The 25,924-nt window shown below is 49.0% G+C and overlaps 1 protein-coding gene across 1 annotated transcript; it reads left to right on the forward strand.

Moving 5' to 3' along the window:
- The first annotated feature begins 5,606 nt into the window (after positions 1–5,606).
- On the forward strand, positions 5,607–7,170 carry LOC123050650 (benzyl alcohol O-benzoyltransferase-like). Its single transcript, XM_044473411.1, has 2 exons — positions 5,607–6,102; positions 6,185–7,170. The coding sequence occupies exons 1-2, from the start codon at positions 5,659–5,661 to the stop codon at positions 7,070–7,072; spliced, it is 1,332 nt and encodes a 443-aa protein (XP_044329346.1). The 5' UTR covers positions 5,607–5,658; the 3' UTR covers positions 7,073–7,170.
- The last annotated feature ends 18,754 nt before the right edge of the window (positions 7,171–25,924 follow it).

A 25,924-nucleotide genomic window follows, 5' to 3' on the forward strand; every position in this document is an offset into this window, starting at 1 on the left:
CATTAGAGAAAGCCGAAAACTGACTGTCATGATACGGCGAGAGCCGGTCAGCTGTTCGAGGGTTACAAATCGTTGGAGATTTTTTCCGCATTATGCGAAAGATCGGCACTTACCAATCAGATGCTGACAGCACTCTGGTTTGAACCAGGGGCTGCGCCCACGCTTTATTATAAAACTCCTATGGCTAAGTGAGGGCGTTTAAGCTGTATAGTCTGATTGCCTTGTTCGTTGCGTTAAACAACTCCTTCAAGGACCATACAATTGGATCAAGATTGTTTAGATTCCATCCCGAACACCTCCGTACTACCTACGTGAGGGCACAAGCCGACAACTGGCCAACCCTCAGATTACATACAACACGGCCGCACAGGAGGAAACAATTAAAAGCATAACAAAATTACATTACAAAACAGGCTTTGTTTTCATAATACAAGGCAAAGACAACACGAATGTTTTCATTCGAAAATAATGTCCTGCCCGCACTGCGCTGCTGCAAGTCGAGACCCTTCTATGACATCTGCAAAGTATCGCCCGGGTGTGCGGTGCTCCTTGCCCTCCGGCGGCCCTCTGGCCACTTCAACAGCGTTCATCTTCGCCCACCACATCTTGCAACGGGCGAAGGCCATGCAGGCACCTTCAATAAAGGCAGAGCGCTTGACGACGTCCAGCCGAGGACAGGCGTTCACCATCCGCCTCACGAGTCCGAAGTAGCTGCCAGGCATAGCTTCGGCTGGCCATAGCCGGATTATCAAATCCTTCATGGCTAGTTCGGCCACCCTATGCAGCTCCACCAGCTGTTTCAGCTGATCGGTGAAGGACACGGGAGGCTCTAACGCCGCATATTGCGACCAGAATAGCTTCTCCGTAGAACCCCCTCCTTCGGCTCGGTAGAACTCCACGGCGTGCGATACACTGCGTGATAAATCCGCAAAAGCCCCTGGGTAACTCTAAACCCGGGTTAGTAAAAGGTACTGCTTCTCCGCATACTTGCTTTGCATCTTAAATGCCTTACCCGCTGTGATCTTCTTGGCCTCCTGGATCTCCTCGAGGGCGGCCTGGGCCTCATTCCGTGCGGTCTCCGCGCTCTGACGAGCCTTGGTGAGTTCGGCCACTTGAGCCGACGCATCATGCTCCAAGGTCTCGCATTTTTTCACCGCATCCTGGAGCTCCTGCTGGACTTCTTTGACCCGGGCCTTGAGCTTCTTACGGGCGGCTTGCTGCTGGACAACCTTCTCCTCGGCCTCGCCCAGGGACTTCCTCAGGGCCTCGACCTCGGTCGCGGCTCCTGCACATATTATGACACCGCGGTCAATATACAGCGCTTAATCTTTCCGAACACATAGCAAGCCGTCATTCACTTTGCTTCTCCTGGAGCCAAATTTTAACCTCGCCGAGCTCGTTCTCGGTCCGCTCCAACCTCTGCTTCAGTTCAGAGATTTCGGCAGCATGCGAGGTTGTGGCCAACAGTGACGCCTGCTTATTGATACATATTAAGTTAGTCTCCTATAACAAAGGATTGATCCTCTGTCCAGTTCTTCTCGCCGAACACCGGACAGTGTCTCAAGGGCTACTGTCTACACGGGGTTTTTCCCTTTCTTACCTCGAAACCTGTCAACAAGTTGCTGCAAGCTTCATTCAGTCCGCTCTTGGCGGACTAAACCTTCTCGATCACCGCACCCATAAGGACACGGTGCTCGTCCACGACGGGCGCCTCGTAGCGCCTCCATCAGGTTCAGCGCCCCTGGATGGACAGGGGCCACCGGTGGAAACGGCGCACCCCCCTCCTTCAAAGGGGGCTGCTAGCCTGACTCCGGAGCCATATGAGTCTCCGGAACCGTATTCGGCTGAGGGCCGAACTGGATGCGGCCCTCTTCGCCAGTCTCCATGGGGATCGGCTCCCCCATGTGTCCGGCAGTGGAGGTCTCGCCTCGTGGCGCCTCCCGGGCAGCGTCCTGGGCTCCTCCCCGGTTCGGAGCGATCCTCCGGGACAACACCTCCATGTCGTCCCTGGCCCCGGGGGAATAAGCAGGCGGTGGCGACATGCTCGCCATCTCCGATGGAGCCAACGAACCTCCGGATGAGGATCGCTGGATAAGGTCACGGGCCGGACTGCAATAGTACAGTTAACTATGTCAAAATAATGAAGAGAAAGGGCCGGATGTCCGCATGAGCGAGCCATGTCACTTACGATGCGGCCGGGGGCTTAGTTCGGGGGCGTCGTTCCGGACTGCTGTCAACGTCCCGCGGTATTGACCGCTGGGACGCCCTTCCCCTTCTTGCGCGTTCCCGACTCCGGATGCACCGAAGCCGCCCTCTTCTTCCTCCTCTCCTCAGGGGGAGGGTTGTTTTCTTCTTCCTCCTCCTCTTCCTCGTCATTGTCCTTAGGGACAAAGGAATGAGCTTCGTCGTCTTCGGACGTCACGTCCGAAGTGCCCTTGCGACGGGGGCCACTCTTGGCCCCTTGGTCTTCTTCTTGGCCTTCTTCTCCGGCGCCTTATATGGTGCCGGCACCAGCATCTTCGCTAGACGCGGGATGACCGGTTCTTCAGGCAGCGGAGCCGGACACTGGATCCGCTTCGACCTCTCCATCCAGTCCTGAAAAAGCAATAATAAAAGCTCAGACATCATCGTCGAAACAATTAAGGTGGGGATACATAAAAAATAACATACCTCACTGGCAAGGTGTTTACAATCGTGACCACGGTCTGAATCTGTGGCTGGCGGTTTCTCATTGCCCTTAAAGAGCAACTTCCAGGCATCTTCGTGGGTGGTCTCGAAGAGCCTCACTAGGGTCTGATGCTTCTTCGGATTGAAATCCCACAGAGGGCGACTTCTGCGCTGGCATGGGAGAATCCGGCGAACTAGCATCACCTGGATCACATTGACGAGCTTGACATCCTTGGCTATCATGCTCTGGACGCGCGTCTGCAACGCTATCAGCTCATCGGGCGAACACCAGTCCGGACTCTTCTCAACCCAGGAGGTGAGTCGCATGGGAGCACCGGAGCGGAATTCGGCAGCCACGGCCCCGGTAGTGTCGCGGGGTTCTGTGATGTAGAACCATTGTCTCTGCCACTCCTTTACTGTCTCCACGGAAGTACCTTTCGGCCAGGAGACGTTGGGTAGCTTGCTCACCATGGCTCCTCCGCACTCCGCGTGCTGGCCATCCACCACCTTCGGCTTCACGTTGAAGACTTTGAGCCACATCCCGAAATGGGGTTGGATGCGGAGGAAGGCCTCACACACGACGATAAACGCCGAGATGTTGAGGAAGGAATTCGGGGACAGATCATGGAAATCTATCTTGTAATAATACATCAGCCCGCGGACGAAAGGGTGGAGTGGAAACCATAGCCCGCGGAAGAAATGGGGGATGAATACTACCCTCTCGGTGGGCTTCGGCGTGGGGACGACTTGTCCCTCGGCCGGAAGACGGTGGGCGATCTCCTTCGCCAAATATCCGGCCGCCCGAAGCTCAGTAATGTCCTCCTCCTTGACGGAGGAGACCATCCACTTGCCCTGACCTCCGGATCCGGACATAGTTGCTTGAGTGGAAAGGAGATGAGAACTTGGGCGCTGGAGCTCGAGATTGGAAAGGCGGAGACAGAGAGAAGGCGTGAGAGAGGAAGAGGGAATCCTTATCCCCTTATAGAGGCAGCGAATATTAAACGCCTCCTCACCCGCCTTAAGATTCGCCTATTCTCAAGGGCTGTATAAACGGCACGGTTGGGTTACCCATGCCCGCATTGATGAGGATCCCGCAATAAGGGGACACGATCTCTGCTTTGACAAGACGTGCCAATGGCAACCGCGTCTCGGGACGTGGGGCATCGAACACAAAAACGATTTGGAATTATGACCGGTCGAACGTACTGTCGCGCTACGAAAAGTTGTCAGTGGATGGAACTCGTGTAAAAATATATTCTCTCTGCGGTTGTGTATGGTGTGTAACAGGTCCGGATACTATTATCGCATCCGAAGACTATCTTGGAGTACGGAAAAAAGGGGAACCCGCCTTGCAATGCCGAAGACAATCTGCGCGCCGGACTCCTCGTCATTGAAGCCAGGTTCAGGGGCTACTGAGGGAGTCCTGGACTAAGGGGTCCTCGGGCGTCCGGCCTGTTATCCATTGGGCCGGACTGATGGGCTGTAAAGACATGAAGGCCGAAGACTGTACCCGTGTTCGGATTGGACTCTACTTGGCGTGGAAGGCAAGCTAGGCGGCCGATTATGAAGATTCCTTCTTATGTAACCGACTATGTAAACCCTAGATCCCCCCGGTGTCTATATAAACTGGAGGGGTTAGTCCGGAAAGGATACATTCATTACCATAGTCATATAGGCTAGAGTTCTAGGGTTTATCCATCACAATCTCGTTGTAGATCAACTCTTGTAATACTCATATTCATCAAGATCAATCAAGCAGGAAGTAGGGTATTACCTCCATAGAGAGGGCCCGAACCTGGGTAAACATCGTGTCCCCCGTCTCCTGTTACCATCGATCCTAGACGCACAGTTCGGGACCCCTACCCGAGATCTGCTGGTTTTGACACCGACAGCAGGGTGCTTGGGCGCCGCCGGGATGGATGAGGTTGACAAGTGGTTGGGGGGATTTTTACTCCCGCAGTGAGCGGTCGAGTATATTTAACGGTCTGGGTGGCCATGAAGTAATGTTTTTTTACTCCTCTAACGCATATAGGAGATAGGTTAGGTGCGGTTTAGAGGAGCAAAACCGGAATTTTACTCCGCTTTTTTTTACCTTAAAAGACCTCTTTATTTAAAAGATAATAATGCTACATAGTTCACTAGGAGAGGTATAGTAGAGGGGGTAGGATCATCCAACCAGACCCTACTGGCCTGGAACTTAGCCAGTTGGGCTAGTTCATGAGCTCCAAAATTTGTTTCCCTATTCGCATGCTCATACTTAACCCCTACAACGGCAATTTTCGTGAAAAATATTTTTTAAAATATTTAAAACTGCAAACGCCTACAACTAAAGTTACCACCCCTCTACATTAAAACAGCCACTCAAATCATCCGCAAAGCCACCTCCACCCCCCTCCCCTTCCCCCAACGAACGTCTACCAGTTATTGGGGTCGAAGCCAACCATGGAAGGCCAGATGATGGCTAAGATTATCCCACATTGTTCGATTTGATCCATTTATTTACATGGATCCAATGAGCATGATTATCCGTTAGAGTAATGATATATCTGCAAAAGGTTACTTAAAAAACTTACTTAATATTTTTACGAGCAAGCTGATGTGGAGTTATGATTGGTAATAGGGAGGTGAAGAGGCCCACTCTGGTTAAATTGGTGGGAGAGAGAGAATTAGTTTGAAAATTTAAGTAAAACAATCGTAGTTTCTCTGTAGGTCTAGCATTATTGTTATCTTGATGAGGAGAATGTTTCGATGATTACAGCACCCATGAGCTTCCTGACAGGGGTTAGAGCCTACACGTGCCGAAGAGTGAAGGGGTGTAACAGTACATTACATGGATTAGAAACGAGTGGTCTGAGGCATTTGCCGAAGGACAAAGGTGTAACAGTACAGTAATGGATTAGGAACGAGCGGCGCAGTACATTGGCACAAGACTCTGGACACTTGATACCTTTTGCATGCAGAAACAACCGAACAAAATTAGAACACCCCGTCATGTCCACGCTCAGCTTCACCGTCCTCCGGAGAGAGCCCGTGCTCGTCGGCCCAGCCTCGCCGACGACATCGCGAGAGAGGAAGCGCCTCTCCGACGTCGACGATCAAGACGAGCTGCGGTCGCACATCTGCGGCATCTTCTTCTACCGCGGCGGCGGGCTCGCACGCGGCGACCCGGTGGACATCATCCGCCGAGCCTTGTCCGAGGCGCTGGTGCACTACTACCCACTCGCCGGACGGCTGCGCGAGGTGGGGGGCCGGAAACTGGTCGTCGACTGCACCGGCGAAGGGGTGACGTTCGTCGAGGCGGACGCTGACGTGCGACTGGCAGATCTCGAGGTCGACGTGCCCGGGCTGATGCCGCCATTCCCGTGGATTAAGGAGCTCTGCTTCGAGGTGGAAGGCTCCAGCGCTGTGCTCAACTGCCCCTTGGTGATCATTCAGGTAAGCATTTCATATTTGCACGTGAGCACACACATTATCCACGCACAGTTTGAGGCTAACAACTTTTCTTGCCGATGGTCAGGTGACGCGGCTCCTGTGCGGCGGCTTCGCCGTGTGGCATAGCTTCAACCACACCATGTGTGACGCCGCGGGGTTCATCCAGTTCCTCAACGCCGTCGCCGAGCTCGCTCGAGGTCTCCCTGCGCCGACCATCGCGCCTGCCTGGTCTCGCGAGTCGCTTGACGCACGAAGGCCCCCAGCGCCCTCATTCCCGCACCCGGAGTACGATCCAGTGCCCCGGACGCCCATACCAACCGAGGATGACATTGTAAGGCGCGCCTTCGTGTTCGGCCCTTCGGACGTCGCCGCGATCAAGAAAGGCCTGCCGCCTCACCTCCGAGACAGGGCAACGAGCTTCGAGGTGCTCGCGGCGGTGCTGTGGCGCGCCCGCACGGCGGCGTTGAGGACGCTCTGGTCCGACGAGGAGGCACGGCTGGTGACCGTCGTCAGCGTGAGGAGGCACAGCAGCGCCCTGAGCCTCCCCGCCGGCTACTACGGCTTCGCTTGCGCGTACGTCACCGTGGTGATGGCCGCCGGCACGCTGCTCAGCTGCTCGTTGGCAGACGTGGTGGAGCAGGTGCGGGAGGCGAAGGCGTCGGTGACTCCCGAGTATATGCGCTCCACGGCGGACCTTCTGGTGCTCCGTGGCCGGCCGCCTTTGGCCAGGGCAAATATGTTCCTTCTGTCTGACCTCCGGCACGTTGGGTTCCAGCGCGTGGACTTCGGATGGGGCGAGCCGGTGTACGGCGGGCCCTCTGGCATCAAGTTCGGGAGTGCCTTCTTTGTGGCTGTCAAGACCAGCGACGGAACGGACGCGGTGGCAGTGCCGGTCGCACTGCCAACCATGGCCATGGAGAAGTTCGCGGCGGAGATCCAGAGCTTGCTCAAGGATAGTATTAAACAGCCCTAGAAATTTCCTAAGCTGAAAAATAAGCCAGGTTTCTTGTCCCTCCTTTTCGAAACAAAAAGCCCCGATGAAAAATAAAGAGAGAATTTCTTGTTTAACACTGTTTTAAAATTTGTTGTCTTATTTAACACTGAATCTTTTTTTAATAACACTTCCATCCATTTAGAGCCTTAACGATGTTAAATGACACCTGAAAAGAACTATTAGCCCCTCATGTGATATATGACCGCAATTTTACGTGTATTCAGCCATACAGGGAACAAACACTTTCAAACAGCTTGTGCGGAGCGCCGCGGTTGGTCATGATGGTGGCTGGCGGGCCAGAGTTCATGCAGTCGACCACATTGACGAACACCGGGCTCGAGGTTGTGCCTTGGCCTCGGCTGACTGTTGGATGCATGTAATGAGGCATGTTTCCTTCCCTGTATATTCCGCATTCAAGAAAAAATTTCAGTAATTAATTTCTGTTTGGTACAAAATTGTGTCGAACAACCATCCAGATAGAGTCACATGCTAAAGCTAAACTACCACGCAAAATTTTGGTCACAAACCAGCAAGGGGCAAATAGGTCTTTTCAGGTATCATTTGACACCGTTGAGGCTTAAAATGGACGGAAGTGTCATAAAAAACATAAAATTTAGACACGGTGTTATATAGGGAAGTAAAAGTTTTTCAGTGTCAAATAAGGAAACAATGTTATATAACGTATTTTCTCAAAAATAAAAGGATGCATTGGAGCGTGGTGTAGGTTGATGCATTGTTGTAATGGTGTTGCTAAATCTTATTCAGCTGAGACTTGGTTATGTCTTAGTCGATGCTATATTCGTGAGATCTTACATTGACATCGGTGTAAAAATTTTTTCTCGGATTTTTTTCTTACATCTTATATCACTTGACTGACACTTGATTAAGTCTTAATTAACTGAGACCTAGTCACGCCCTTGTAGCTAGGGGAGACCAATAACGATGAGAGATAATTAGTTAAAAAAAGAGTAAAATGCATCTGCGGTCACTATACTCGGGTTGAAAGTTCACTTTGATCACTGTGCTTAAAAATACGATCAATACGATTACTATATACGCGTTTCAGTGATTATACGGTCACTGGCTTTCGTATAACTTTGTATGTTATGTAAGCTGACCAGTCAAACTTGCTACATGGCAAATAAAGTAGTCTTCCTTTGTGCAGGACCCACCTGTCAGTGTGCGGGTAGAAAGAAACAAAGGGGGGAAAAGACATGCACAAGCTGGGATTTGAACCTAATATCTCGCGTCGGCAAACCGCGAGTTCTAGCCAATTAATCCTGTAGGTTTTATTGTGAATATCCATAGTGGTTTCTTTTTGTACACATGATTACATGAGCATGCAGCAACATACAGTGCACGCGCACACACTCATGAACCCGAAAAATGCTAGACTCACGGGTTTTTACTAGCTATTACGGGCTCTTTTCAACTAATCAAACCTCCCCCCACCCCCACCCCTGCGCTTTTCAGCTGGGATGGGGCCCCTCACCTTGATTTCCACCCAATCAGGAAAACCCACCACAGCTTCTCCGTGAACCCCGTAAAATTAATCCCGTGTGTGTAGCATTGCTCCTCATGAACCCGCTAGGACGGATGCACGCAGGGCGCGCGCACACGCACACACGTACCATGTACGCACTGCACACCCGCCGGCATTGCAGCTATCTCCACACTAGTCCCTCCACTGCCTCGGCATGCAGCTCATGGAGTCCTGCCCGCCACCGCTCGCCGCGTTGCGGCACTGATGACTGGCCGATCCCGGTTGATGCATATGAGTAGCAAGACAAGACTCTGCTGCTTTCATCACACGCCTGACATAGCTCACCATGTAAACGGAAGAGAAGAGGAAGTCTCTCTTCTCCATCTCTTCCCTGCTCCTGTTGAGAGTCTCCTTGTGCACTCCTTCGCTGTCCCTCTCCCTCTCTCTCTCTCTCCGGCGGCTCTGCCGTCCGGTGTGAGGATGGGTTAGGTGGTCGGTCTCCCTCTGTTCATAGTAGTCTTAGGTTTAGGTGTAGGTTGTGTCTTGCCTCCGTGGCGTCTGGCGTTATGCCGTACTTGAGCTCCCCATCAACAAATCCAGGCAGTGTTTGGTGGTTACCAGTAGCCTCCCAGGCCGGCCATCCATGGTGGATGGAGGCAGATGGGAGTGGATCTGGTGCGAGCTCTCTTTCCCCAATAAGCCTGAGGTCTTCCCTGATCTGGAGGATGGCCCTCTACTGCTGCTTGCTCTTTCAACTCACTTTGGTGGTGGATGAGGAGCGGGGGCGTTGCAGATACTTGAAGCCTGCAGATCGAGTTCGTGCATATCAGTAGTTGATTCCATGGTGGAGCGACGGCGCCCTCGATTGGCTGCCGGTCTCCGCTGGTTCACTGCTTCTTCTGGCCGAATGGCGGCCGACTCCATTCCTCCCGGCGTGCGTGCCTTATGGGAGGCAGATCCAGCTGTTGTTCGGAGGCTATGGTGTGCAGGTGTTGCGGCCATGGCGATTTCTTCGCGCCAAGTGGTTCGTCCCCTGAGGTTCAATCCGGGCGGTGGCTGATAGGGACCCGATCGCGTTTCGTGCTTTCAGTTTGGGGTCCTCCATGTAAAAGTCAGGGGCTTGTTTGTTACGTATTTTACTTTGGAGTCCTTGTAGGAGCTTTGTACTTTCACCACTTTGGTGTTAAACGAAAGCTCGGGGTCGTTCTAGACCCCTCTTCAGTTAAAAAAAAAGACGGGGCAGCGCATACCAGTTCTCCGTCTTCGTGAGGTGGCCACATGGCCAACAGCGACGACACCCAGAATGGGGCGCTCCCCTCGCCGTGCGCACGCATGATGATGGCGTGGCTGCCGGAGCACGACTGGAGGTCTCAGCTTCGTCGTCCGGGTGAGTGTGGTGTGTGCTAGGTTAGTGTACGAGCGTGTGCATGCCTCCCAGCGTGTGTGTGTTAGTGTGCGCACGGGTGCATGCGTGCTAGTGTACGTTGTGTGTTTTTATAAAAACAATCTTGTACTCTCTCCGTTCTATAATATAAAAGCGTTTTTGACACTAATAATACTAAGCAATAAAAAAGCGTGCCATATGGCTTAGTTGGCTAGTCCATATGAGCGGGAGAGAGATGAGACTCACGTATGTAAAGAGAAGATAGGCTACATTATTTGCCACACAGGAAGTTTGACCGTTCAGCCTTAGATAAAATACGAAGTTATATGTGGAGTCAGGGACTGTATAATTACCAATATATGTATATAATGACTGTATTAACCGTATTTTTAAATACAGTGATCAAAATGAGCTTTTGATACAAATACAATAACCACCAATGTATTTTACTCTTAAAAAAATTAGGAAACGTTTCAATCGTCCGGTGGCGCCCGCTCTTTTTCTCTCGCACACATGCACGCACACCCTGCATTTGTGGGTCGCGCGCGCACCACGCACGTTCTTATCCCTGTACCGCTCATCCACACAATTTACGCACATCTTTACCACTTTCTTCAACTTGCTTTCTTTTCCCCAAGAGCGCTCGTCCTCTTGCCTCGCCTCCTCACCTCTTGCTTGCGCCGCCGCATCCAAGCTCCGATGAGCCCCACCACCGGTGAATCCCCTCTGCTACTTTTCTACCTCTTTGGCAAGCCTTTCCCCTTTTCCCCTCCCATTCACAGCTGCATCTTCGCACGGGGCCACGTGCTGCAACCATGCACCTAACATGTTGGCACTGCCATGCCCAGATGTTGGAACTGTCTGGCAATTCCCGCGACCATGAGTAGTGTCCGAGCTTCCATGGTAATCACATGGGGATAGCGGTGCTGCAACAGTGGAGTGCGGATACTAGATCCACGGCGCAGACGTTGGAACCATGGGCAGGAGATGCTGGAAGCCGCAACTTCCGACGGTGACCACGCCGACGTTTGCTGCAACCACGGTGGCAAAATGTTGGAATCATGGCGAGGGGATGTTGGAACCGGCTGGAACTCGGTGCTACAATGAGGTGGCGATTTTTGGTGCAACGAGTTTTTTACTAGAACCGGCATCAATGGTGCTACAAAACGGCCACGGATTTTGCTGCAACCGACCACGGCGGCCACGGGCGGCATTTTTGTCGGAGGTTGAAGACAAGAAGCGGGACCGTGGGGGTGCAGCAAGCTAGAAGCATCCACGGCAGGAGCTACAACCGGAAACGACGTATGCTGCAACCTAGGGCGACACCGGAGTTGAAGACCGAGACCCCGCCGGCGACAAAGAGCTAGAATCGGTCGTACGTTTTATTACAACTACAAGCGACGGTCGACCGTGGTCGCGGCTGGCCACGACGGTCAGTGTGGCTGCCTGGGAACGAGGGCGGTGAGCCGGGGAGCTTCGGCGTCGGTCATGTGGCTCGCATCCCATGTGCGCGCCAACATTTTATTCAGGTCGAAACGCAAAACATAAAAGATGTGATGGGGACGAAAGGGCGTGATCTCCCAACCGCGTGTGCACCGCGAGGTCAAAACCAACCGCGATGATCCAACGTCAGACAACACAGAAACGACCCGTTTGACCATCATTCGATGGGTCAAATAGAAGGAGATCGAGCGCGCCTCCTGGAGCCGAGTCTCCCAATCACCTTATAGGTTAGAATGAGCTGGGGGTCTTAGTATTGCATTACATGAGCTGGGGTAAAGCACGATAGGAGAGAAAAAGGCCTGCCACCGCTCTCCGCAGATGGTAACGTCAACTGACGGCGCCGGGAAGGTAAAGGTCGTGGGAGGCGTTGTGGTGACGGTATTGGGTTACCGCCCGAGTCTCCCTAGCGAGCGTTGCGGGAGCCGCCTTGTTCTCTGTTGTTGTTCACCCTTGTGGTCACACTCGACGATGAGAATCAGGAACTTGGAATAAAACATGCTAGTGTAGCCTCTTTTCACAATCCAATATCGTTTTATATCAAATTTCACCATCACTTATTGGCCAATATGCATTATGCCTGTGACTTTTCTAAGGTGGCTGATGTTGATCTCTCTTCAATAAATAAATTTCTTAATTTAAAAATTGATTGACCCATTAATGACTATATAATCCTATCAACAAATGACTATATAATCTGATACAAGAGTTAATGACTAATCTCTTCCTCCGGGTTTATTGCATCATAAATTTTTACTAAGAAAATACACGTTAGCTAGATGTAAGTTGCCTGAAAATTAAATTTGTGTCAGTCAAATTTTCTGACCTTTGATTGATGCTTCAAGATTCGTGCTTTTTTTTCTGCTATGTGATATGTCTTGTTTTGGGCTGGAAATTTTTTATTGGCCCCTTTATTTTGGGTCTGTCAATTCCTTAACAGGCTGGCCCATTAAGCTGTGCAACCCAACATGCTCTATGTAGCCCATCTGATGACCAGGCCCTCCGTCTCTCCCTTTGTTTTTTCTATTTTCTGTTTTTATGTGTTTTTTGTTTTTCTTTATTAGTATATTATTATTTTTATTTTCAGGTTATTTTTGGAATGTTAGGTGAGTTTAAATATATACGGACAAGTACTATACAATAGGTGCAAAAATTGCAATATTATATGATTATTATTTTGCATACCAAAGAGTGCAATTTCAATGCAAATTTGTGTGCAAGTTTACTAAAATATTTTATTTCTTCTTAGAGGGTAACACCAACGTCACTATTTCATTCTTCCTTATAAAACTTCATTTTTTTATCTAGTTTTAGTTTCTACTTCCTTTATTTTGATTTGTTTTTATTTTTTTCATTTACTTTCTTCTTCAAGTGCAATGTCAATGCCACAAATTCATTCTTCCATAGAAAAATTAATTAATTATTTTGATTCTACTTTTGCTTTAATTTAATTTATTTCATCTTTAAGGGTACTACCAATGCCACTAATTCATTCATTTGTGGGAAACATTCTTTTGCGAAAATGCCACTATTATATGTTTGTTCTTGCATATTATAAAAAGTGCAATTTCTGTGAAATAGTATGCACATTTTGTCATTGTTTGTTTTACTTATTTTATTTTTCTTAAAATATCAATGCCACAAATTCATTCTTTCTTAGCAAGTTTGTTATTTTTATTTTCTTTCTCATTCCTTCTTAGGAAAATTTGTTTTTGCGAAAATTCTATTATTATATGCTACTAGTACTTAAATGTGTAATAGAAATGCGTAATTTCTGTGTAAAGTATGTGCAATTTTTGTTATTATTTCTTTTTTTTATTTTCTTTCTTCTTGAAGGGTAATACTTAAATGTTTTGATTTTTAGTTTTTATTTGAGGGATTTTCTCGAATATGTTTTTATTTTAGGGACTAAGTGAGTGCGATTAATTTATTTCTTAAACCTTGCATTTTTGCATATGTATGCATGCGATATGCATGTAGTCCTATAGTCCTATCAATTCATCCAGGGCTATTTTTTTTAAATAATACATTTTTTTATTAATTTGCACAAATATTACGCTGAAAAAATGATTTTCAAAAATAATACACCGTTGGCCCGTAGCAGGCGGACTGGTCCTAGTCAGCCCACAGCAGGCCGACTGGGGGCCTATCAGCTTGCTACTGGCCGATTGGCCTGTCGGCCACCAGGTCAAGTCCAGTCGGCCAACTGGGGGCCGACAAGGTCCAGTCAGCCTGCTGTGGGCCGACAGGAACTAATTGGCCTGCTGTGAGCCGACTGGTGCATGCATACCATATTACAGATTTTTTTTTGCCCCGTACGATATTACAGATTTTTTTTCAAAACTATGACGTATTTTCGCGCAACCCTTTCCCCTCAATATTTTCCCGCCAACTCTTTCCCGCCACCCGTTTCTCATCCACCCGTTTCCCGCCATATGTTCCCGCCACCCGTTTCCCGCCATATGTTCCCGCCAACTCTTTCCCGCCACCCGTTTCCCGCCATATGTTCCCGCCAACTGTTTCCCGCCATACTGCAGTCGTTCTTTCCCGCCATTTTCTCCTCTCTACCTATAAAACCCCCTTCATACGGAGGTGGATAAGCATTCCAGTGTAATGTAGTTGAGATGTCCCATTATCCTTTCGATGGTAGTTTTCACCCTGGGATGATCACTCCCCCACGTATCATGTGATGCCGACATAGACGCATGATATCCGTAGGCTCCTGCACGATGGAACGTTTAGTCATGAAGAATGAGGTCGCCTCAATTAATATTGAAAACAATAAATATGAAGACACTTACCTGCTGGTTGTGACGGCTGCTCTGGCTCAAACACGAAGCTCGACGAGGGACCGTGCTGCTGTGGCTGTGGAGAAAACAAGAAGCTCGACGAGGGACCGTGCTACTGTGGATGTGGAGAAAACACGAAGCTCGACATGGGACCATAGTGTTGTGGTTGCTGCCACGTTGAACTGCCAGGTTGGTCAAGACGGGGTGGCCTGGTTGTCGGCTGATGTGCTAGACGTGGACGTGGTTGATGTCGGCGCATGGAGTGACGCGGCTGCTGCTGCTGGTGCTGAACAACGTCGGTTCTCCGGGTGCACGTGATAGACTCGTACACAGTCCGTATCTTGTTCTGAATTCGTTCCAAGAAGGGCTGTAGCACTGGACGGTGCTGAACAAGAGGTCCAGACGACAGTGATCGTCCAAAGGTGGTCACGTTGTCGTAGAGTTCGTGTGTCAAGGTAGCCTGCAATGACGATTAATAATGTCTGTCTCTTGCACGTCAAATTATGTGACAACATTACTTAAAGAAAATATATCTTACCGCGTACTGCCTAGAGCCCGACGTGTCACAGCTCGGGTACATATCCGACGGAGTAGGATCCGCTATCTTCTCTGGGTGGGAGTGCTCAACGATGCGTAACCGTGTTCCGGTCATGTAGCGCTGCAAATAGAGATTGAATTCATTGAGATCAAAATTGTGATTCTCGTGCCATAGATGTGTGTTTGCTGTCTCCCATTCTATAACATACGACTCTAGTCTAACTAGCCAGTCAGCAGTTGTCCTGGTCATGCCCTTTCTTGTTCCTAAAATTGTGGTGTGTGTTCAACAATTACCTAAAGCTTCGAATGGAGTACTATGAAAGATAATGCAACATTGAAAAACTGGTTAATACCTGTGGATGTGTGCTAACACCGGGTTCTCTATAGGGGGAGGCAGCTCCAACTGCAGAAGACCAAATTGCCTCATAACCCTCTGTTGTGCCATCTCCTCGACGAAGAAATCAAAGATGATCTTTGATTTTGTCATCCAGTAATCTCGGTCCCTTGTGCATAGCACAGACATACCACCAGGGTATCTCGCTTGTATGGCTGCTTCCGTGTAGGGCTGCCAGATGACCCCGGTGTAAGCATTGAACTGCTCGTTCAATGTTGTGTATGCCTTCCTGGTCTGATCACTAGCAAAGCGTCTCTGCAGAAAACAAAAGTTAGTAGCCGCTAGCATCGAACTATCTCTTGTGTAGAAAAAAGTTGCATTAAACTATAACACGGTGCATACCTCGCGGCGTGTCCAACACAGACCGAAAGTAGGCATGTCGATGCCGTCAACATCAAACATGGCGTCTATAGGCTCACGAACACGTACATCTGGTCGCCCTATAGAGAACCTCTCCCACGACCAAAGTTGTAGGAATAGAGGACATCCAAGAAGGGCTGACTTTCTCGATGTAAGCTGGCAACCGTTGCACATACCTCGGTATGTAGCCGCTAAGACCGCCGAACCCCAACTCCTCTGTCTGATCTGATCCGCCGTCTGAGCACTCGCTATCTCGAGTGCCATAGGGATGTAGAGCGTGCTAATAGTGGTGACATGGTTCTCTGTGAACATCACCTTGCCGAAAAGCCACATTAAGTAGGCCTCCAGGCTCCGAGTGATCTGTTCCGCAGTCAACGACGCCTGGAAGTTCTGGATCTGCACTAAGCAAAGAGAAAGTTTTAGTAAGACGCAGTTATTTTCTGTAAAACCGTATGCACGATTGAAGATAAGAGGTAGGGGAAATTACTCGGAAATTGAGCAACCACTCATACTTAGGTCCGTGATGCTCTCATACCGGATCCGGAGCATCCGGAAAAACACCATGAAAACGTTGTGTAAGAGCTCACTCCCAACCAGCCGGTGCGTCCAACGGTCCTATGGCATGACCTGCCAACGGTAGTCCGAGCAAAAGTGACACATCCTCCAGAGTAGGAGCCATCTCTCCCCATCGGAAGTGAAACGTGTGGGTCTCTGGCCTCCAACGGTCCACTAAGCAGATCAGCAAGGACCCTTCGACGGCAAGACGTTTCTCACCCGGGATAGACTCAACCAGACGCGCGAAAGGTAAAAGGCCGGCCCATTTCAACCTTCATTAGAGAACATTTCAGTTAGTGTCTCCCATTAATATGCATGTCAGTGTGCAAATTAATAAAGCACATACTGCTGAAGCCATCCTGGGTGTACCATCCAGTTTTCCTTAGGAGTGCGAGTGACCAGAGGCTCAAGCTTGCGCTCATACCATATCGCAGCACGATGACCCCTATCAATGTCCCCATTCAGCAACCACATTCCCGACATTCCTGCACATAAAAAATTCAGAACATAGCGCCACACTTAATACAAATTCATAACATAGTGTCACACTTAATAAAAATTCAGAACATAGTGCCACACTTAATACAAATTCATAACATAGTGTCACACTTAATAAAAATTCAGAACATAGTGTCACAATTAATACAAATTCAGAACATAGTACCACACTTAATAAAAATTCAGAACATAGTGCCACACTTAATACAAATTCAGAACATAGTGACACACTTAATAAAAATTCAGAACATAGTGCCACACTTAATACAAATTCAGAACATAGTGCCACACTTAATACAAATTCAGAACATACTACGGCTAGCTTAGCTTCTTCCTCTCGCCCTTACTCCTTTACTGCCTCTACCTCCTCTTCTTCCCCGGTTGCCTCGTCCACGCCCAGTGACGAAAGTGGGACAATTAGTGTCCCTATGGCCAAATTCATTGCATAGAATGCATTTCCTAGTCGGACCTCCTGCGTCAGATTCATCCATATCATTCCGGGTGCGTTGGCACTGCCTTCTGCCTCTACTTGTACGCATATGCTCTGGGTTTGGAATGTAATGCCTTTCAGCGGGGTTGACGCTGTTGAAATTACCCATTGATCGAAAACCCATCAGCTCACCTGTCCAGGTATTGAGGACAGACTCTTTCAGAAAAAATGGAGACACAAACGATATTGCGTCCATTCCAAGCTACCCGCAAGCAGCAATTACATGTGAGCAAGGTAGGTGAAGCAATTTCGGTTTGTTGCATGTGCACTCACACGTTGGCCAGGCTTCATTACCAATTTTCACCTCATGCGTCCTCAACTCATTTGCACATCCGAATTTGTTGTTGGCTAAGCGGACCTCAAACCTTCTTTCTTGATTACCGATGGTGACTACAGTGTGTGACCTAGCTTTTTTGCATCTTGTTGTCCATGTACTTCGTGACTCTTTCACAGTACCGTGTATTCGGGTTGTTGAAAATATGCTGCTCTGCTTTTTGACGTCTATGTCTGAAATACTTGACGGTGCCAAAGAAAATACCCTCAACGATGGCTGTAAGTGGCAATGCCCGGTTTCCTCTGAGGACAAAGTTGTATGTTTCCACGAGGTTCGTTGTCATGACACCGTACCTTGCTCCATGTGTGTCATGTAGCAAAGACCACCTCTCCAGAGGCTCATGCTCTATCCACTGCTCGAAGGTTTTAATCGACCTCCCGAGCCATCTCCTAGTACCAGGTGGGTCAAAGCCTGGCAGGTCACATAGCCCAATAGGCTCCTCCTCCACGGCAGCTGTTCCTATTGCCAACTGTGCAGCTACTGCTTCAACATGTGCCCTCACCGCTGCATCTCTTGCAGCTTTCCTGTCCCTCACGTGTCTCTGCGTGCACACATTAAGTCTGTCGCGTATCAAATTGTACTTCCATAACTGGTTCTGCTTGCAGAGTTTTTTGAACAGATTCATCAGGTTCTTATTTCTAAACTGCGAGAAGAAATTAGCCCCCAGATGACGCATGCACCAACGGCTCTGCAAGTCCTGCCATGGAACTTGTTCCTCAGGGCCTGGGTTTGTCAGTGTCCTTATCGCACTGAGTATACCTGCATGCATGTCATGAAGGATGCACACATTGGGCTTCTCCTTCACAACTGATATTTTCAACTGCCTGAAGAACCATGTCCAACTTTCAATGTTCTCACTCTCCACAAAAGCAAATGTCAGTGGGACGACTTGATTTTGGCCGTCTTGACCTATGGCTGTCAGGATCTGACCCTTGTACTTGCCTGTGAGAAAAGTACCGTCAACACATATCACCGGTGGGCAATGCCTGAAAGCTTCGATGCATACACCGAAAGAGAAGAAGAGACGATGCAACACCCTCACAGTTGGGAACTCTGGCATGAACATGTCTTGGATATCGATATAGGTGCCTGCATTCCGCTGCTGCAGGGTGTGGAGGAGGTGGACAACAGAGTCATATGCATCAAAATAAGAACCAAATCTCCTCTCAAGCGCCGATGCTTAGCCCTCCAAGCCTTGCCATAAGAAATTCTGTACTTGAACCTGGCGAAGACTTTTGTCTGGACTGCCTTCACTTCCATAGCTTTGCCCTGCACTATCTCATCGTAAAACAATCGAGCAATAAGCGTGGATGAAAGGTTGGCATGATCTTGAGGGATGCAGGGAATAAGACAAGTGTGATTAACTAAGTCACTTATCACCCAACAAGTGTGAAAACCCTTTGCGTGGACATTGCCCAATTAATTATTGCATCCTTCAGGGCTTGCTTGTTCGGATACATAGCACCCGTCGCAATATTGTTCTGGTGATATTGCCAGGCTGAATCATGTCCATCATTCACGGTCATTGCAGATGATAAGTCATGATTCCACCATGCAGGATTCGGGACCTCCTTTGCATTTTCTTCTTCATCTGACTCGTCAGAATCATCGGCATGACCCCTTTCAACATCGGTGTCTTCTTCTTCCATCTGGTTCTGCATGTGCCCATCTACCTCGTCAGCGTCCACCTCGCCATTGTAATCACCATCGGCATTTCCTCCTTCTACCTGACTACTCTGCCCTTGTTCATAACCATAAGCATTTCCTCCTTCTACCTGACTGCTCTGTCCTTGTTCGTAACCATAAGCATTTCCTCCTTCTACCTGACTGCTCTGTCCTTCGTAGCCACCCTCGCCTTCATGTGCAGTGACCTCCTTCACGACGGGAAGCACTAAAGCAACAGGATTGCATCCCCTTCGTTCACAACCTTGTAACCACCGCACCCAATCGGAGTCTCCCTCTATTGGCCTCAAATAAAAGTAAATTTTTGAACTTGACCGTGTCCACAATGCATGAACACCGACGGTGTGTGTTTCAGTATCAAGACCTAAACTTGCCGCAATCCATTTTTTCAACTGACTGACAGACCATGTTTGTGGTGCGCTCATTGGCACCTCTATGTGAGTAAATTCACTCAGATCTGCTCCCAACTTAGTTGTTTGGACAGTACCAGGACCGTAGTAAAATCTGAACTTCACTACATCGGACATCTCGACTCACCTATTTTTTTCAACAACGAAATACAAGTATTAAGCAACAACTTAATATCCCCACTAACAAATATTAGACATGTCTATATATTACCTAGCTATATATTACAGAATATTAACGGAGCAACTAATACAATTCACCCACCTACAAGTATATTACGAATATTTGCCGTAGCAACTACAAATATTGACAGATTAATATATTTGACTGGACTGCCTATATTACGGACCTTTTTCCGGAACTACTACATATACTGACACTTCTAAATACTTGACATCCACATATAGTACGGATTATTACCGGAGCAACTACACATTTTTACACAACTAATTAGTTGACATCTAAATATATTTACGTATACTACCGGGGCAAATAACAATAATCGCACACCTAATTTATTTCACATCGAAACATATTAACAAATACTACCGGAGCACCTACGAAAAATAAAATATGGGCTGAAATATACCATTGAAGCGTGCGTGCGAACGAAGAACGACGAATGGCGGCCACCAAACTGTCGGTGCTCCGCCTCCAACGAAGAACGACGAACAACAGCTTCACCTCCACCACACTGCCCCAACTTCACCACCACCACCTCCACCAAAATGCTCACCACGACCACCACGAGCTACCCCATCAGTAGATCGAGACCTCTTTTGGCTGCCCTAACTGAGTTGAATCCATTCACGGTGCCAAAATCGCGAAAAACTTGCTCATTTAGGTGTATAAATTGGTGCCATTTTTGTGTAGAGAGAGGAGAAGGTAAGAACAGAAAAGAACAGAAGAAGAAGGGAGGAAGGGGAGGATAAGGCCGCAGGGAGCAGCCGGCCAGCCGCGCGCGAGGTGGCAGCACCCTGTCGGCCAGCAGCTGGCCGATCGGCCCGCGGTAGGCCGACAGGGGCGCGCCCACGCCGACAGCTCCCTCCCTCCCCCTCGCGACGTGGCCAGCCCAACCAGAGGCCGACGCGTGCCAGGCGGGCCAGCAGTCGGCCAGCTGCAAGCCGATCGGCCTGCTGTGGGCCGATTAGGTCCAGTCGGCCTGCAGCGGGCCGACGGTGTATTATTTTTGAAAATTATTTTTTCGGCGTAATATTTCTGTAATTTAATATAAAAATGTATTATTTAAAAAAATTAGCAAGAGGAGGAGCAAAAACTTGTGAGGGAAAAAGCGCAGATGACGACTGGTGATGCGCTGCGTGCCTGGCCAAACTTGGTATCGGACCGTACGTACTGATCACGCAAAATAGTTCCTGCTCACCAGATGGACTCTCAACGTATATATACAGGTACATATACAGGCCCATGCATGCATGGCAGTTAGTCCATCAATCATTGGGTGCCTTGCGCTTAACTCTGACACTAACCCGCGCATGCAACTTGATCCCATCAACAACTAGGTACTAATATGTGCTAGTTCTAGAATGTACAGACAGAATCAGTATAGGTGCGTGCATGTGTGTCAACAGAGCTAGCGCACAGCCAAGTGAATAGAGCGCACGTTGGATGGATATACGATCCCTCTCGGATTCCGTCCGCTCCAGTGGCGATTAACCTCTTGGTTAGCTTGCTAGCTGTAACGATCTACCAATCTAGGTTGGAATCTAATCCCAGGCCATCTCGTGAAGGATCGACAGGTGTTAATTAACTAAGCGATTATGTTAAGGCAAGGCCCAAGAGGCAGGTGAGTCCTAGCTAGAACGTGTAGCCCCCGTATTCTAATGCTGCCTCCGTTCCATGTAGCTGGTGGCATGGGTTACAATTAAGTAAGGAGAAGCTACGGATCAACTAGCCACTAGTAGGAGGATCAAAGTAGATAGAGTAGGAGTCGTACTGCTAATGGTACTTGTTAAGTGTGCTGCCAGCTGGGCTAATCCTTTTGTTAATCCCCTCTGACGAGATCCATGAGCCCCATTGGCGCTGAGGAAGCGCATGATCATCCGTCCATCAGGCAGAGAAAGCGTCCCAGCTGCCTGCCTTTGACTCGAATCTCATCTACAATCTCTGCTACTCCAAGAAGAAAGAAAGAAAAGCTAGCAGGCAGGCACCGATGCATGGATGCATGGATGGATGGCAACGTGCCTCCGACGCGCGCGCTCAATTATTGCGATGCATGCACGCACGCATCTGCCGATACATCCATCCACCCATGGAGATCAACGGAATCAACGTGCACGTAGGAGTAGATTATATGATCATGTAGTTGTTTAGTTCCTTGTCACATTATTATGTGTTGTGAGACGACAGGTGTTGCAAAATGCTTAAGGCGTTGGAAGGGAGATCGTATGTGCCATGACGGCCGGCAGCAACCTGGATAGTTCCTCCGTCCCCGTGATAACATGCTTGCATGGCCTGCCGGATCGACGATCATATACAATTGCAAAGTTCCCTCAAAAAGTGAAAAAATATATATACAAATGCAACGGATCAACTTACACTAAAAAACACGGTGGATCACCCTGCTAGCTAGGAGCCCAGGACACGGACGTGCTGGTGGCGATCGGACGAGTTGGGTGTGGATCGCAGAGTAATCTCCCTCCGGGGACAAGGCAAGCAAAGCAATGTCCAGCTAGCTAGCGAGCGATGGAGGTCCATCTGCGGCTGCGTGCGTGCCTGCTTTTGGTCACGCGTGAACTGCCCTCCACGTAATGCCGTCCACACCCATCCATCGATCCCCGTCCCGATCGCCGTCGTGCCGGCACGGCGCCAGACACGCACGCCGCCCGCGAGCGATGCGTTGCCTAATCCACACGGTTAGCCAGCGTGCTGCTTGAACCGTCTACAAAACCTCCATCAACACAGCCACACAACTTTTTAACACCCATTTTCCAGATTTGTCAAGTCTTCTTCCATGGAAATCCTTCTCTCTCACATTTCACGGGACCCCTGCAACCGTCCGGACCACAACGCGGTCCTGTCCAGACGCGTATTTTCTCGCAAACCGGAGGCAAAGTGAGGGGAGGGCGCTTTGCGTACGTCCGGAACGTCGCCAAACCCGTTCATGACTCTACCTGGCCCACCAAATAAACCACCCGCGCTCGCGCGCATTCCCGCCCGAAACGGCCAGCGCCGCTCCAGAGTACCAGTGCCACATTCATGTCGGCTCAAAGGACCGCGGCCTCTCACTGCGCTCACATATTGAAACGGCACGCTGGCCGATAGCGCCGCCCTGGCTATTTTCCCGGTGCATGCGGCTACTCCGCGTTCAAACAGTCAGCTGGCGAGGAGGACATCGCCAGCTCCGTCACAGCCGCGCTCCGCCGCCACAACCACGAAGCTGGCACGTCCACGAGCGTTGCCGGCAATGAGGAAGAGTGGAGAATGGGAGGTCGCCAGCGCTCGGGTCCCAGGAAGGCCACCGCTCCTCCCCTTCCGTTGAAGCCAAGCTTGGTGGGCTCAACATCGTCGGCCGATTAGGCATTTGGCGATGACTGGGAGGCGGACAACTTCACTTCCCGAGGCTCATGGCTGCGGAGGCAGAGCTGGAGACTACCGAGGCAGAGCTGGAGCTTCATTTCGTGGTGCTCATGCACGGATGGATGCTAGCGATCATTTAGATTAGGTTTGGAGTCAAAATTAGTTAAAATATGTCCGAAATGTAATGGATTTTGTCTGGGTTATATGAAATCCAGTTGGTTTCCATGATTTTTGTCCGTTTTGTTCAAATCTTGTTTCAATTGTATGCGGGTAGCGTTGGATGGCCGGTTCACGCATCCTATCCGCGGATGGGTGCGGGAGCAAATTTGCAGGTCAACTTTGGAGGTGCCCTTAGTTGGTCCTCCGCACTGAACAAACGCGGAGCACCGAGTCAGAGATGGAGACGAAACATTGGTCAGTGATGAGCCAGGAAGGGGTTGTCTATTATCATAGTGTATCTCAGCATCTACCCGTATGTTGTTTCTCCATGGATCTGAATACCTGATAGTGCCATCGCACACCGAAACTCCATTGTTCATGTAACAATGGAAAAAAATCAACAACATATGGTCTACAGTTTTAATGGCATAGTCACGCAACCACACCTCAAACCCTTCTAAGCTTGTAAACTTCACGCCTTTCTTCAAATAAACATTCACGTCCTCTTTCTTGCCCCTTGGTTCGTCTGGATCCGGGCAGGGTGTCAGTTCAGTCGTCGCCATTCTCATGTTACCATCAACTATGGCCTTATGGGCAAGGCTATGATCACGAAACAAGGGAGTTCTTTTTTCCAGGCCTGCCAACCTAACGGAGATTTGGTTTCCGTTGTTCGTGAATCCATCCTCTTCCAATTCTTCATTCGAACCTTCGTCATCTGAGTCATACCACAGACACGCTTAAAGGGGACTTCTCCATGTCCTGCTACGTAACATAGTCCTCCAAGTCACCGATGCCATTATAATGAATCTCTTCCACTTGCTCATCGTCATCACCACGAGCTTCACCATCCTCTTGATTTACTCTGTCACTAGAATTCACCTAAACTTCATTTTCTTAGTTAGTTGGTGGTTGGCCAGAAGCATTGAGGGCATACAACTCGACCCTATCCTCAAAACGCGACACACTTCTACTCTCGCTCATATTATGACTTGGGGAAGAGACATGCCAATTCCATATAATTTCAAACGAGGGACCTTTAACCTTGGTGGCAAACAATTCTAGCGACTTGTCTTCTGGTTGGGAAACCTTTTCCTTGTATACCTCCCAATGCAAATCTGAGGTGATAGGCATACTCTTCAATCGAGATTTTGATCCAACTCCAACATCATACCTTCCTATTAGTTTAACACCATCATTAGGGTCCATCCACTTCAATATATCTCTCACTTTTTCAACAACGTCCTCATAACCAAGGCTTCTATCAAATACTATGGCTTCCTCATTATTGTCAGCATTCTTTCCGTTGTTACTCAAGAATGCCTTCTTGTATAAATAATGAACATTAACGAGTCTCTCCATCTAAAAAATGTGAATAAACTTAAAGGTATCAATGACAAGGAATGTATTACATTGGGAGCTATACTTGGATAATGGATTATATCCAAATCACATCACTACCAATGTTTCCATTAAATATTGCCATTAAGTAACACATACACTAACCAAAGTATTTAACACATACACTAACCCTAACCATAATCTTTCTACACACCAAGTAATATACCTACTACACACCATGCATTTCCCATGACTACCATACTTCATCAAAGGATTCAAAGAAATCGAATATACAGGATTTGTGGGGAAATCTGAACTAGGGTTCCACCTTAATGTAAAATATGGTACCTAAATAACAACATTTTTATCGAATGTTGTTGGTGATTTAGGGGAGATTACTTCAAGCAACAAGAATAGGGAAAAGATCCACAGAAAGGAAGCACCTTTTGAAGTGGATTTGAGGGGCTTTGAGGTAGGGGGAGAGTGGGAGCAGTAGTAGTTCTTCCGGCTCGAGCTGGGATTGGGAGGAGTGAGTGGGGTGGGGCCCTCCCACTCTCCCGTGGGGCTTAACCCCCTTCAAGCGAAAACGCCACGGATCATGGTGTCCACGTGGGGGTGGGGGGGTAAACGTCAGGTTTCCTGGAGTTCCCCCCTTTGGCACGTCAGACGGTTAATCAATCGTCGCAGAGGGTGTGCTAGGGGAAAAGCTATGGACCCCAGTGTCTCCTGTGCAACCCAAATGTCACACATGTTTTTTGGGGTGCCTTTTTTTAACATGATATCAAGTCTGCATGGCCTTTATGGGCTGGGCCACACATGCTACAATGGCAATGAGAACGGGATGCAAGGCTGTAAGGCAGAGCGAATCCGGAAAGATTGCCTTAGTTTGGATTGTTCTCTGCAACTCAGGGACATGAAGTTGAAATCGCTAGTAATCGCGGATCAGCCTGCCATGGTGAATATGTACCCGTGCCCTTTACACACCGCATTACAATGTATATGCCCACATACATACACATACACTCACCCCCTACGAACACACACACCCTACCCCTATGAGCATCTCCGAGATACTGAGCATGCGTAACATCTTGAGATTGACGAAGTTACTAACGTAACGTGTCATCATAGCTGACGGGAACGTTTCCATGTACTGAATGAACATCGCTGAATCCTAACCCTGGTGGGCTGGTTCCACCATAATGAACTTAAGCAAAATACTATCCTCAAAAAAAAAGCAAAGCAAAATACCCCTTGCATTTTGAAGGGTGAAAAATATTAATTAGTGTCATGCAGCTGATTGTGATGTTTGTGGCCGGGTCCCCACCGGTCATGGTCAGGCACAGGAGGAGATCTGGGTTGCCGCACCGGCTCCCGGATAC

This window comes from Triticum aestivum, chromosome 2D (genome assembly GCF_018294505.1).
Source record: "Triticum aestivum cultivar Chinese Spring chromosome 2D, IWGSC CS RefSeq v2.1, whole genome shotgun sequence".
NCBI classification, from domain to species: domain Eukaryota; kingdom Viridiplantae; phylum Streptophyta; class Magnoliopsida; order Poales; family Poaceae; genus Triticum; species Triticum aestivum.

Bases quoted from the DNA above. Each gene is read 5' to 3' on its own strand.
- LOC123050650 (XM_044473411.1), top strand. From the start codon at position 5,659: ATGTCCACGCTCAGCTTCACCGTCCTCCGGAGAGAGCCCGTGCTCGTC. The intron at 6,103-6,184 runs GTAAGCATTTCA...GCCGATGGTCAG, and splicing joins GCCCCTTGGTGATCATTCAG to GTGACGCGGCTCCTGTGCGG.